The 15,450-nt window shown below is 41.3% G+C and overlaps 1 protein-coding gene across 29 annotated transcripts in view; it reads right to left on the bottom strand.

Annotated features, from left to right (window-relative positions):
• Window positions 1-5,072: 5,072 nt before the first annotated feature.
• Window positions 5,073-15,450, bottom strand: part of Tcf4 (transcription factor 4) — a 346,965-nt gene continuing 336,587 nt past the window's right edge. For 22 of the 29 annotated variants that reach the window (XM_042263873.2, XM_042263871.2, XM_042263870.2 and 19 more), the window contains 4 exons: window positions 14,577-14,739; window positions 11,004-11,233; window positions 10,013-10,153; window positions 5,073-9,812 (listed from right to left, as the gene is read on the bottom strand). In XM_042263873.2, coding sequence (XP_042119807.1) covers window positions 10,017-10,153; window positions 11,004-11,233; window positions 14,577-14,739 — 530 coding nt within the window. In that variant the 3' untranslated portion in view covers window positions 5,073-9,812; window positions 10,013-10,016. The remainder of the gene's footprint in view (window positions 9,813-10,012; window positions 10,154-11,003; window positions 11,234-14,576; window positions 14,740-15,450) is intronic. The other 7 variants (XM_076555435.1, XM_076555437.1, XM_076555429.1 and 4 more) reach the window with 1 other exon arrangement.

Raw genomic sequence — 15,450 nt, 5'->3', positions numbered from 1 at the left:
CCCTTCACTGAGCTTGCCTCAATATGGGTTTGAGGCAGTTTTATCTTCCTTTCTGTCAAGAAGTGGCTGACTCTACATTGACCCCAGGAAAGGAGGGGCTTGATGCTTCCCTACCAGGAAGTGGCAGCCCCAAGGCATGCTGGAGGATATCAGATGTTTCTACAATCACCTGTATCACGGGTGGAGCCTCCTTTCTCGTCTCTTCCACCATCTCCCCCTTCTGGGACTGAGTTCCTCCTACTCCATCCTAAACCCACCCAGGTTTGGGTCCTTCCCTCTACCTTCTGCTGAGAAGTGTCCATCTCACCCCACTCTAGGGTCCCTCTTAATCATCACTGTTCAGCAGGTGCGTAACAGAGATTCCAGGAGAGAATACAAATTTGATCTAAGACAAGCTGCAGTGGCCTCATGAAGTAGGGTGATAAGGGGGCACCAAATCAAAGGTTCTCTTGAAAAGTCCCACAGACACGTTGAAAGAAGCCGGTTGTTCCACCGAGGGGTGAACCTGAGTTCTGCACCCTTGGGCGATTCACAACACAGAGCTTCCAAATTGCTTTCAGAGCTGGCAGCATGGACACATGTACATATCCTCATTACATGGTTTCTGTGTGCTGACAGAGTCAAAGAATTGACTCCTCATGAGTTTGTTTAAAGAGGAGACACTGCCCTTAGGCTAGGGCCTGTGACACCTGTGTTCACATTTCTCTCTCCTTCATTTTCCCATTGGAAGACAATGTGGACTGTTTAGTGTCTGGAGGCTACACTCAACTCTCCTCTTGGTCATGTATTAGAGGCTTCCTCTGGAAAGCTTGGTATGATGTCTCTGGCCCAAGTGCAGAAGCACATCACATGACTGTGAATATGTTAATGTATTCATACTACTAACATTCATGCCACACAGAAAATGTAGGGCGCATTTCTGAGAGGCAGCTGGCTTGGATTCCAATGTTGCCCTTGGCTGCTGTTGGCCTAGCAACTTCCCTCCGCTTTCATGTCTTCATCTGTGACATGGGAATGGTCATCATGTCCAGCAAACAGGATTGGGTGGCTTGGATACCACAAGAACACAAAATAAACTAGGGAGTTGTATTCTGTGACACAGTTCAGCAATATGTACACATTATTATATCTCCTTTCATGTATACTTGTGTGTTTTAATTCTTCTACAGGAGCATCTTCAATACTTTTCATAACAAATTTGCTTTCATTTCAGTACCCTGCAGCTGTTTTGATATGGGATCTATGATCCCCAGATGTTATTGCCCTGGCTTTTTTCTTTTCATTGGATCAGATGATCATAGGCAGACACCAGACAATGGAAAAGATGTGTGTGGGGAGGGAAAGAAGGAAGCCAGGACTGAACAAAGGCTTGAGGACTGGCTGGCTTTGGGGTGCTGGGCTGTCTGGTTGGAAGGAAGCCTGCAGAAGCTGGTTTTGAAGAAGGGGAGTATCCTCAGGGAGGGCGGCAGTGGCCTGCAGCCCTACAAGTAGTACCATATTGTGGATGAGGAAGGTCAGAAGACATGTTTTGATTCAAGTCAGGGAGTCCTTCCTCTGAACAGCAAAGAACATCACCAGTCCTGGCCAGTCTGCTTCTGGTGGCCTTTGCCTCTGTTGCCGGCATGGCTCAGACCTGGACCTTCTGTTACCCGTTCTCTTTGAAAGGTAGAGTGAGACCAATTTCTTAGATTTCTAAGGAGGGTCAATGAAATAGTGTTTGTGACACGAAGAAGAAAATAATGTGTCTTTTCCATTGTTGCCAGGTTGGCAGTGTGAGCTTAAATGGGTTTTGGAGCAAAGCTTAATACAAATTCAAATAATAATAGCTTTGCCTCAGCCCACAGAATCTCTTCATTCAGACATCCTTCATCCTTCACCTTCTGCCTTGTGGATCATCTCCAGACACCTGCCTCACCCAAAGCCCCATCTCTCCCATCATTGAGAATGTTCTTCACATCTAATTTACGACTGTTTCTCCCCATGCATGGCTGCCATATTGGATGGTTCTACCCTTGTGCTAACTATCACAGCGTTCTTCATATCATTCGTTACATGCTCGCTCCTGGCAATTCGTCAACAATTTAAAGAAGAGGCAAAGTTCAGGAGTTTAGGGACTCTGCTGAGAAAAGCCATGGAAGGACCATGGAAAGGAGAAGAGCTGAGCCATGAACCTGTTTGAAGCTGGCAGGACTAGATTGGCCCTTCAGGGGGCACTGTGCAAAGATGACTAGGCCCACAGCCAGGACACTGGCTCCTTGTTTAAGCTCCAAGGCCTGGAACATACTCCTGTGAATTAGACACAAAAGGCCAAGCAAAATAATATGATTCCTTTCAAAATTCAGGTTTCCATATCCTTCCTAATACTGGTGTGTGTGTGTGTGTGTGTGTGTGTGTGTGTGTGTGTGTGTGTATGTGTGTACAAAGAAAGAAGGTTTCTCAACAGGGGATGGTGCTGGTGGGAAATCACAAGCCTGTGGGTCTGATTCTGCATGGGCATTTGCACTTTGCTCTTGGCAAGTGTCTGTTTCCTGCTAGAAGCATATGGGTTCCTGCCAATGCCAAAGCTATTGGACTTCTAAATATAGTGTAACAGATGTGGATGAGGACCATATTATTTTCTGCATTGCACAAAGGGTCTTTTTCTTTTCTTTTTTCTTTTTCTTTTTAACACAGAAAAGCCAGACAGCAGCCCAGTTCTGGTTAGGCTCAGCCATCTCAGTGTAGGACACTGGGGTTGGTCTCATGATTTTCAAGTGTTGATTCCTTTACACCAGATTTTTCTTAACCTGTGCTCTGGAAACAAGTGTCCTTGCCTAGACTCAAAAGCTATTCCTTAGGTCCTTAGAAAGGAATGTGGTGATGCTTGTGTTCTTCTTACAGAGTGGTTTCTCTGACTATCAAAATATCGACAAGTCAAGCATAGTATGAAACAGTGACTGAAGGTACACACAGTTCCACAGTGTGTGTGTGTGTGTGTGTGTGTGTGTGTGTGTGTGTGTGTGAGAGAGAGAGAGAGAGAGAGAGAGAGAGAGAGAGAGAGAGAGAGAGAGAGAGAGAGAGAGAGAGAGCGCTGGAGCCACAGGGCCCATGCTGTGTTTGGAGGCAAATGCAGTCATCTTAATATATCACTACTCATCCTTGGCTAGCAGGTATCTAGCTGGTTTAACTGATGGGTTCTATGTACCTACCACTGTCCTAACACTGCTCTGCCACACCCACTGGTGACACTACACACTTCTGTTCTCAAGACTTGTGAATTTTACTTCATGTTGTGAATTTTACTCCTGATGCATATTTGTTCATCCAACAAACACCAAGGTGATTTTTCCTTGCCTTGCCCACCCAGTCCTTTCAAAGTGGGCAGCGTTTCTGATAGCAGCAGTGCCGGGCAGTGGAAACACAGGCCCGTAATTAGTCCAAGGCAGAAGCCTGCTTATGGAATGTGACATCTATTTGGCAGAGCAGGGCATCCACAGTGCAAGGTAAGGGTGGAGTCCGGGGGTAATCTGGAGACAGGCAGCACATGAGCTGCTGTTTCCAAGCTCCCCCTTGAAGAAGGCCACATGTGCCATTTCCTAGGCTGTTAGTCAAGAGAATGGTGGCCTGCAGTTAAAGCTTCGAATAGAAATTTCACTTGGTTTTATATGAATGGATCAAATTCGGAGACTAAAAATGGTGCCTGATTTTTACCTTCTATGGTTCCCTTTCCATTACTGCTGTAATGGGGATCTTGGGGAATATTATTATACCTTCCCCAGCAATCTAAGTTCTTCTTAGAGTCTAAAGTCATGTACCTTATCTCATGTCCTTTGAAGTCAAATCTAGTGTTAATAGAGTATATGAGACACGGGACAGGTGTCTGGTTCATCTCCTCTTTCTTAGTATCACAGAAGTTATATGATCAAATATAATACTAAAAGACTAAATACTTGTGGCTCTTTTATATATATTTAAAACACACAGTAAGAACATAAGAACATCTCAAATCATTTAAAAGGTTAAATGGGTTATCAACCAAAATCTTTGGAAATTTCATAAAATTTAAATATCTGCAAACAATTCAACCAAAAGGAAAGGGAGGGGGTCAGAAACAAACTCCCAACATTTGGCCATCGAGGGCGCTTTACATGTGAACCAAATGGTATTACAACATCATCTTTCGGAGAACTAGTCACTACACCCCATGAGAAAGAGTACAAGAGCAATATGGGAGACATCCCCCAATCCCGCAAACCCAGTTAGAACATTCCATTAAGAACTCCTCTGCCATGGGCTTTCGTTCATTGCATAAGCCACATTACATCTCCACAGCGCAATGCCAAGCAGCCTTTGAGTTCTGTAAAGTAGGCTGGTGTCCATTCTATAAAAATATTAACTTACAGTACATAACACTGCTTAATTTTTAACCTGTACAGTTTTTCCCTCCCATGGGTGACACACATCAGTTTGTACAAGCCAGAAAAAAAAAAATAACACTCATCTGGTTGTTTACATCTGGGATAATAGTCAACAGAGTCAACCAGAATTTGGTGTGATGGGAATAGTCTGAGTATCAATACAGTAGAACAGTAAGTACTGCAGTAACAATAGGCAGCCTTTAACAAGTGATACAAAATAAAATTGTCCTGGAGTTTTACTTATTAATTTATTTAGGCTGAAAAGATCTAGCTGAAAATGTCCTGCCAAATAGCCGACCAACTGATCCAGAAGTTTAGAGGTGCCAGGACTCGGCAACCTGCCGCACAACCCAAAACACTGGCGAAGTTCAGGGCTCTTCAAGTGCGTGGCTTCAGTGTTACATGTGCATTAATCACATTCCTTCAATTAGTTAATCCTCTAGACAGCTTTCTTTGTGTTTTGCATGCATCCTGTTCCGTTTTCATTAAGGGCATCTCTTCTTGAGGAACCATGGGCTTTGCTTTTCAATTTGTTTTTGTGATTTTTTTTTTTTTGAATGTTTTGTTTAACTGTCAAAACCTCCAACACTCGGAACAAATGAACAGTAGCTGTGGTCTCACAGAAGAGGGCTGTGAGCATGATGCGAAATGAAATGAAGAGAGTGTCAGAGACAGTTTATAAAAATGGCACATTTATTGCTACAGAACGGTCATGTACATGACTTCATCGAATAACTACAGATGGGAACAGGTAATGGTCTAGACCAAGCTGGGTGGTTTGCCTCTTCAGGAAGTCCAGCACACAACCTGTTTGGACACTTCTACAAATCAGAAATACACCAAAAACATGAAAAATCGAGGCACTCAGCCACACATTGAAAACAAGGTGTAACTGTTTATCTTTTTTTTTTGAAATGTTTTCCCTTTTTTTTCTTTTTTTTTTTAACATTTTTTTAAAGTTTTTAATGCTGCAGCTATGTGTACAGTCGCAAAAAAAAAAAAAAAAGAAAGAAAGAAAAAAGTCTGCACTGCGACCCTACAACTAAAAACAAAAACAAAAAAAACAAAAACAAACAAAAGAAGCTACCATACAGTTTCATCTCGGTAACACATGGTAAAATAACATCTTTTAAATAGTAAAATAAAGTAACAAACTTTTACTCATAATGATTCCAAAAATCTACAAAGAAGAAATATTCAGAATCTGACAATTTTTTTTGTAATATTCATGGTATAAAAGGATTGCTCCTGCGAAAAATAAGCCAAATATATTTTTTATTTTTAAATTTAGTTTTTTTTTCCTACTAGGGTGTACTACAGTCTATTTTATAGCAAAAGAGCACTAGACAGACAAAGCTTTATAACAAAAAGCCAGGCACTGATACATGGTAAATCTCTGCTTTTTTTTTTTCTTATCTTCACTTAATTGCATCACAAGTAACAAGAATGAAAAAGGCCACAGTTCATATATTTCACCATTACATATGTCTATAATACTTGAAATGAGCATATGGCAAAACAGCACTGCACAGAGATGAGTCACTTCAAGTCCCAGGAGAAAGAACATCTCGAAAGAAAACAAACATAACCAAAGCAAAATCAAGAAGAGGCCCAAAGGCCTTGGTGCCCCATTGTCTTGGAATTCATCATATTCCGTCTTCACCTCTTTATTTATTTATTTTTTAAAATTTATTTAATTTTTGCTTCCAGTCAGCCGGCAGACTACATTTTTTTTTTGTGCTTGTTTATGCTGAATCGTTTCATTCCTGACTTAAAGTTCAGTTTTGGACACAGATCATATTCTGCCTGTTGGATGCAAAGATGAAAAAAAATCCTCTTACCCCCAAGTCTCAGTTCGACTCCCTCCCACTTCCCAACCCCTCATCAAAACAAAGATCACAAATAATAATAATTATAATAAAAAAAATCAAGAGATGGGAAAAATGTGGAAAAACAAAACAGAACCAGGAATCGGAAGACTGAGTCAGAATCAGTTGTACGACTGGGTGATCTGAGAGTTGTATGAGCATTAGTGTTCCTCATAGCTACACAGAAGACAAATGGTGAGAACTCCTAGATGGATAGATCCCTAACTCTGCATATTCATAAAGTACTTGAATGTGGAGGTGGATCAACTGTTCCAAGTTGCTTTCAAAGTCTGAGCCTCTAAACTGATCCCTAGCCTATGCATTACCACACCATATATATCTAGTGTAGTCTGGACCCTTATGAAATGTTTGTATAGTATTTTAATCCTGTCTTCTGCTAAGTTGCCTTCAAAAATCCAGTGCAGGAATACCAATATCTTACCTGGGTTTGATAATTACAAAATAACAACAAGAAAAAACACATTAAGAAGGCCACATTCCCTTTCTTCTTCTTTTCTTTTAAACTGGAGATACAACCCAATTACTACAGAGAGGGTCAGATCATGTTTCTCCACCAAGCAGAATGCAGCCAGCAGCTTCTGGTGGCCTTTAGGGAGCCTTTTGCTTATTTCCAAAAGGAATTTGACAATAGCCGTATTACATTACCAAGTAATGAATACATCAAAGCTGGTGAACAAGAAATCGCAGCTTTTCCTCTGTTTGATGAGAACAGAATCTAAAAGCACCAATTGAAAAAAAAAAAATCAAATGACTAATTTAATTTTTTGCTTTGTTTACAGATTGGAAAAACTTTAATTCAGCTTTAGTAAGCACCTTTACGATAACATGTATCAAAAGTGCCATTCTGAAAATGTACATCAATGCAGGGAGTATTTCCAGTTCCCTAAAGAGTAAACACCATAGTCTCTTCTATACACTTATCCTGAATGTGATCAGAGTATACCTGCTTCCTATATAATAATAATGTTCCTAGGGATACCCGCCTTGGTAGACTATACAAAGTGAGTGCAGAATGAATCACGAAAAGGAAATCTTCAACATGGGGGAGGGAACAAGTACACATGGTTTCCATCATTTAGGGAGGAGGGGAGTGTACATTATTGTCTTCCATGCCCTTCTTTGAGCCCCTTTGCACGTTTCACAGGAAAGCCCCCGAAGAACTTTTCATGAAATTTGATTTCTGCTATTCTCCTACGTTTTCAATCCACCTCCACATTTTAGGAACTTATCAACAAATCAAAGCATTTTAGTTTTATCACTACTGAACATATTTACAGTTTTCAACACACACACACACACACACACACACACACACACACACACACACATACACACACACACAGCTAATCAAAATGTTTATGGGTTTGTAAAAGGTGACCACGTGATAACTATCTTATTTGTTCTTACATTTCCGGAAATGAACATAAATTTCAGATTCTTGTAGCTCACTATTTCATTTAAATGACTTTTTAAAAAAAAACCACACAGTTTAGAAAGCAAAAAAACCAAAAAACCTGATACAATGTATTAAAACACATAATAACAAGAGTCTACATGTAAAAATATAACTTTTACATACACAGTTTCAAAATAATGATAGGTTTGCCATTGGTTGCATAAAATTTACAAATGTGTTTCATCACTACGTAACTGGTAAAACAGGACAACGGATGGGACATTTAGACCATTTCCATGGGTTTATGGCATTTACTCAGTGCTGATAGGTGGAAAAAACTACTTCAACAGGGATTTTTTTTTTTCTTAATACATGCCAAGATTGTGTGGCTGTAAAAATAGAAACCAGTTAGAGACGAAAGGATGCTGACGGATGCTCAAGAAGAAGCACTACTCTTTACTCACTACACACCAAAGTCAACCATTAGGAAGATTTCGGATGGGAATTGGTTCAATTGTGCCCAGAGTCAACGCTAGCTATCTGATGAGTTGCTGTGCCATAGTTTGATCTATGTTTCTATCAAATGTTAAGTATAAACTTCATTCATACTGGCCAGAGAATACTGCACTACCCCTCCTCATAAAAGTGCAACTTAATGCTTCAGGACTTATAAGGCTTGTTATAATGCTGCATGATTGGTTGGCATTTTTCAGACGAAGGAGGAGGCAAGTAAGTCATCTACTTTTTAGTAAACCCATTTTGAAAAAAAAAAGAAAGAAAGAAAGAAAGCAACAAAATCAATCAGCTCGGTCACACTACTTGCAATTTTCTCATTTGACGGTTTTTGAACTTGACTCTTTTTTTTTTTTTTTAAGTTTTTGTATTTTTTCCAAAAATCTGACCATGTATTCAGAAACGCCTCACTGCACACTACTTCGGCTACACAGGTAGGTAACACTTGAATCGTTTTGTTAAATCACAGCCACTTTGATTATGTTATGTTTCCGATGATATAAACATTGGAAGGCACAGTGGTAACATTGTAGCATTCTAACCGTGTACCTCTGAAAATCCCAGGAGAGGGTCGCAAGGGCAGCGCCTCAAGCCCGACAAACTCTTTTTGCCTTGCCTGGGCAATGCTGCATGTAATTTCTACACATGATGTGATTTTTTTTAAGTCCTGTGTTCCCAAAAGACTGGAGAAACAACTTTCTACTATTTATGAATGAGAAGCAACATCAGGGTCAGCACTCCGTCCTGCACCGCCCCTCCGGAAGCAGAGTTGGCACTACAGGTTACGATAACAAACTGGGGAAGGGGCAAAAATCAGACAGAAAAAAAAAAATTCCATATTTACAGTAAAATCTTTCTTTTAAAAAAGTTAATCAGTACTATTTTTTTACAGGAGAAAAAAGTCTGAAACAAATGAACAAAAGCTTACCATAGTCACTAAATTTTTAATATATATTTATATATATATTTATATATATATTTGTCATAGGTCTATAACATCCATCTGTCCCTCCTACCCTAAGGAATGGCTAATGTCATCACTTGGTTGCCATCAGGACGTTTGCTGGTTTTGTTATGAGGGTAGCCGGGCTTCCCCTATCCAATATCCGGTCATTAGAAACACTAGCTGACTTGAATACCAACAAAAACGTTCATGTCGTTTTCTTCAGAAGTACACTTTTTCATTATTGCAAGTTTACAATTTTTTTTTAAATTAAATATTTTTTTCAGACTTACAAATTAATTATATTTTTTTTTTCCAAAAGAAGTTTAGGCACAAATGCATTGCTCCACAGTGTGGAAGGATTGCCATTCAGTCTCTGGGCTGTGTCTCAGCCTGTACATACCGCTTCGCACATTCAGAATGATATGTTAAAGAAGTCGCCCCTCAAGTTGCACTTTTTTTCTTTCTTTCTTTCTTTCATTTTTTTTGTTTGTTTTTCTGCTTTTTGATAATTGGGAATGCTGAAACCTCTTGCGTCTGCGATTCATAACTACTCAGACTTGTCTTATATTACAAAAAAAGGGGGTAAGGAGCAGTGTTTATGTGGGTTTAGGATAATACAGCTGTTAAGGAAGTGGTCTCTTGTTTTAATGAAGCAAGGTGGCAACTTGGACCTGAGAAAGGAAAAGGAGAAAAAAAAATAATTAATATGGTGATAGGAAAATATTTTTTTTTTTTTTTTATTTTTTTAAGCCCCCCTTTTTCAAGAAAAGAAAAAAATACTGGCTAATCTGGGTAGTTCCAGTTGTTTGTGGCTTGTGTGCCACTGAGAGCTGTGGGCGGGCACTGAGAGCGGACAACAGACTCAGCATACCCTTTCACATCTGTCCCATGTGATTCGCTGCGTCTCCCATCCCAGGGTGTGGACCAGCCAAGGACAGAGGGGGAGGCTCTGAGGACACTTTCTCTTCCTCCCTTCTTTTCAGGCAGGCAGCTTTCGGGTTCAGATTCCTTTCTGTGGGATGGGAAAGCACAAGGCATCCAGTCAGCAGGGCTCAGCAGAGGGTGGAGAAGGACTCCCATGTCCATGCCGGACACTCGGACTCCATTTCACATTGCAGGAGGAGGGGATGGTACACTGGTGGGCAACGCGTTCACTGCACACAGAATCTGAACTGTACAGCATGGAGGCAGGCAGAACGGCTTGGGCCTAAAGTCCCTGCACTTGAGAGGCAGAGCCAGGAAAACTGTAAATTTAAGGTCAGTCTCTGCTATACATAGTTTTAGGCTAGACTGAGTTATACAATAAGACCCTTCCTCAAAACAGTGACAACAATGATTTAAAAAGATGAGAAAGATGAGCTAGGACGATAGCTCATTATTACTGTGCAAGCATAAGGGCCTGAGTTCAGTACCCAGCACCCACATAAAAGGTTACGTGCGGTGGCAAGCTTGGAATCCAGCACTGGCACAGTGATAGTCAGATCCGTGGGCCTCACTGGCTAGTCAACCCTAGTCTAATTGACAAGCCCTAGGTCCCAGTGAGAGGCCTGGTCTCAGGAAACAAGATAAATAGCCCCTGAGGAATAATGCTCCACGCTAACAACTTTTGACTTACATACACATATAATGCATGCACACACACACACACACACACACACTTGTACCCACACATATCCACCCCACAAAAGAATGAAACTAGGTTGGCCAGACAGGTCTGATAACTGACAGCACAAATGGAAATGCTGTAATATGCCACCAGTTAGAAAAACACTCGACAACTTAATTACAGGAGATGGATTTTGATACAGTCCCACATCCTAGCAATTCTTTGGAGGGTGCTTAAGCATCCATCGATCTCTGACCTCGCACTTGCTGCTCCAGGCTGAGGATGACAGCCACGGCCTGGTGGAGAATCAGGAGCTTGGTCTGCGGCTTGTCGCTCTTCAGGTGGAGCTGCACCATGCGGCCCAGCTCCTTGAAAGCCTCGTTGATATCACGGACCCTCAGGCGCTCGCGGGCATTGTTAGCCATCCTCCGTTCCTTTTCACGCTCTGCCTTCTGCTCTGGGGTCAGGTCCTCATCATCGTTATTGCTGTAGGGTGAGAGGGATGGGACCTTTAATGATGGTGTGGGGGAAAGACGGTATCTGCATCATATTTTCTTTGAGACTTGTCAGGTCCATCCTTGGCGGGAACGTATCCATTTGACCTTCATCTGACCTTGGGGTTGGTTTAGGAAATGCACACACAAAACTTTTGGTTCCTCCCAGGGATTTTACCCAAATCCAACAGAGGAGGATGATCTGGGCTCCAGCAGAGTCAGAGGGTGTCCATCCTGTTGTTATTGTTATTGTAGTAGGGGACCCAGAAAGGGAATGAAGATTTCATGCACTATGTAATATGCACTACTCAGTCTTAAATGCAGATAGCGACCCAGGCTTAACTTATACTTATGAAAACACAAACGATTACTTACACAGTCTTTAGAAAATTTTCATACAGTGATATGTGAAACGGACGGAAGATAAATGAGAGACAGATTTTTTTTTGATCATAGTAAATACAAGCCATGTTAACAGGAGTATGAAATAGAAACAGCAGACAGCAGACAGTGTCCACCTCCAAAGCCCGTCCAGACCACTGACAGTCTGAATCCCGAGTCTTCTTTCCTCTAGACACTAAATGAAAAGTTGGGCGGGGCGGGGAGAGGCATGATTTCTGTGGTCTTTCATATTACAGATGCTTATGGATCTCCAAAATAAGTTGAGCTGAACTGACATCAGCTATGTGATACGATACAAAACCCAAGCAGCTCCTCTGTATAACTGGCCAAGAGCTCTGTGAGTCACAAAAAAGATTCTCTGTTAGAACTAAAATATTCTGTGACTCATCACAAAAGAATGGGTTCAGTATGCGTAAGGTCGGGTTCTGACCATCTCTGGTGGTCATAGTGACCCTTCTGAGACTTTGTTATTGAAGGTGAATAGGCGGATGAGCCATCTTGAAAATGTGTCTCTTAAAGATGGACACATGGACCCAGGATTGCAAACATTTTGAGGGCTATAATAAAGAAAAGAGAGTTGGGGGAGATGTTTTGTCTCAAAAAGACTCATCAAAACAAAAAACTCCAGATGAGATACCATGAGCAAAAATCTTTTCTGGATTCTGTATTTGAGAAGCATTAAGGGGGGAAAAAAGGAAATACTATACACACACACACACACAGAGAGAGAGAGAGAGAGAGAGAGAGAGAGAGAGAGAGAGAGAGAGAGAGAGAGAGAGAGAGAGTTTCAGTCCAAGCTACTGGATGCAGAACCTTGAACAGAAGCTTAAAATCCCCTAAGCCCATATTGTTCAGAGTCAAGATACTCAGAACTGAAGATGTGGAAGATTAGCTCTTCACTGTGCATGAAATGGATGCTGACTTCAAATGGGTGTAGCCCTCCCATGTGGTCTGTCCCTGAGCTCCTGGAGTCCCACTTAGTATGCCCTTGCACATGCCTGTATCTCGAAGTGCTTTCCCTGTTTCTTTCTAGTCTCAGGTTTTACAACAGGTTCCTCCACCCATTCTGAACTGATTTTTTTTTGGGGGGGGGGCGTACAGGGTGAGAGTCAGGGGACCCAGTTTAACCCTTCTGCACATGGTTTTCTAGCTTTCCCAACACAGGAAAGTAGAAATTGGGATACTGTGGGATACTGAAAGGAAGCAAAGAGCAGGAGAGTATGAAAATGTTCAAAGTGGACTTGACAGGAAATGCCATTATGAAGCCCATCACTGTGTACAATGAACATATGCTAAAAGGATAGAAGAAAGTCCTCAGGTGGCGTCCACAGTACAAACAGGGCCTGGTACCCTGGGGGTGTCCTAACTGGGACAGGCACTCTTGACCTCTGTGAAGTACTTGAGGGATGTAAGGATGCTCACACAGAAGAGTGCCTGCTGGGGCAAGGGGGTGAGAAGTTCTCCAAAGCCGGACTTTGTGATGCCCCAGCCAGCGCATCGCCCACTGAAGGCTAGTGCAAGCCCTCTCTTTTTTTTTTGCTTCCACATTTTCCTCCCGGCTTCTCCTTTTCCCTCTCGCAGAATTTCTGCTGGTGGTAAGGGAAGGCAGCCTGCGATTATATTGTTCCTGCATACCATTATGCAAAAAGGAATAGTGGAATCTCTGGTAGGCTTATTCTGAAGCAAAAGACTGGCGATATTTTTAGACAGTGACCATGTGTCAAACCTTACATAGGGGGAACCGGGAAATGGGAAGCTGTCCTGTAAAAGTTTTCAGGCTAATGACTAATTAGAAGTCGTTAGTCACATAAATAAATTGCTCATGGACATAAACTGGATTTGAAGAGCACTACCTCAGAGCAGGCTCTGCAAGGCATACATTAGAAATGGCACAAGGACGACTGTTAACAAGAAGACACTTAGAGGCAAGTGAAATGGTGTTCTGAAACTTCCAAGAACCCATGAATATGTATACGCTATGGCCACCAAATTACCAAGAACTGACGTGGCTAACAGAGAAGCTGTTCAGGATGTGAAATTCCCACCCAAGGGTTTCTTGCCAATGTGGCCACAAATCAGGAAACTGCAATGATGAGAGACAGCCAAGATAGAAGAAGCCCTGAGCATCTTAGGAGCAGGACATAGAATGTAACGTGTCACGATAGTTATAAAGAGAGGGAAAGGCAGTGTGGACTTGACTCATGAAAGACGCCAGCTGTGGCCCCGAGAACCACAACCTTCAAAGGAAGCTGATGTCTTGGCACAACTGGGGAATCTGCAAAGAAAATTAACCCAAAGCAATGAAGGCAATGTATGTGGGTCCCGAGGAACCCCAAGCCGTCTCATCACCAGACTCAAGTTTAAAGAGGCACATTGAATTCAAAGACACCAGGTATTTAAGAACGTCAACTTGAAGCTATTTCCCTGCAGTTGTGTTTTTAGTATCAGAGAAGGGGAAAAAACACATTAAAATTTATTTTATATGCAGCAACCTGTTTAGGATAAAACTAGGAAATCAGAATTTTCTCACTTTAAAGATAAGAAAAACACTTACAGTTGTATATACAATCAATTGACTCTTTAACGTGGCTAAAAATCTCCTTTTTAGAAATATTTTGGGCAAAAACACTTCTGACCAAATTTGAAGAATACAGTTTTAACAAGAAACTGTTTTCACTTGAATCAGGTACAAATAATTTTATGGTGTGCAATTAGCATTAGGTCCAAATTTGTAGATTCAAAGGCACTTAGGTTTCACTAGAATACAGGTATCTTAACCGATACCAGAAATACTTCTAGGACAGGCCTTCCATTTGCTTTTCATCTGAGGCTTTACCTGCCAGGAAAAAACTGAGAAGTTTCTTCCTGTTCTGTTCACTTCATCAAAGTCCAATAAAGGAATTAAATGAAGCGACAGTATTATATACTGTTACCTAGATCTTGACCTAGTAATTGATTTGATATCCTTCTTGTCGTCATCTAATTTCTTGTCCTCAGAAGATTTTGTGTCTTGCAGGTTCTCATCTCCCTCGTCATCCGATTTGATCTCGGAGCTGCCAGAAGACACACTCTGGCCCTGGAGACCTGGTGGCATTCCTATAGAAAAATGAAACAATAAAAAAAAAAAAAAAGAAAGAAAGAAACAGAGATCAGCTGATGTCCAGAATTCTATGCATAAGTGCATTCACCCCAGAAACACAGAGCCTCCAGCCTGACAACCCATCCTGCTGATCACTCTCCTGTGCTGTCTGGTGAAGTTTCAGAAACGCACCTGTGGAAACAAGTTCTCCTTGCATCGGCTCTGAGGTTAAATTCTATTTTGCAATCTTTTGGAGTAGATGGTAATTTCACTGTCTACAAAACATCAACTTAATTGCAATGAAAATCATAATCATGAAAATCATACACCTCAATGTTCTGATTAAGAACCCGAGTAAATATCAGCTATTATATTGAGTTTCTTCCATATGCAATGATTTAATAGAAAAATGTCCTTAAAATATAATTCCCAGGGAGTACTCTAAATATGTGCAGTCAAGGCTTCAATAGATACCCTAATGATATTCTGAAATTAAGCTTCTCTTATGTTGGAGGAGTAATCAGCATTTTAAAAGGGTACCTATGGAAGGGGGGGTGCATTGCTCAGAGGAGAAATCTGGAGTTTTAACTTATCTCCACTGCTCATGTTCATACAACATTTGAAAGATTACTTATTTGTTTGTATGTGTCTCTGTGAAAATATACTCACAAGTATGTGCCTGTGGACACACCTGTTCTCACAAGGAGGCCAGAAGAGGGCATCTGGTG

This window comes from Peromyscus maniculatus, chromosome 19, assembly GCF_049852395.1.
Source record: "Peromyscus maniculatus bairdii isolate BWxNUB_F1_BW_parent chromosome 19, HU_Pman_BW_mat_3.1, whole genome shotgun sequence".
In the NCBI taxonomy this organism is placed as follows: Eukaryota; Metazoa; Chordata; class Mammalia; order Rodentia; family Cricetidae; genus Peromyscus; species Peromyscus maniculatus.
This window is presented reverse-complemented; position numbering and strand designations above follow the sequence as displayed.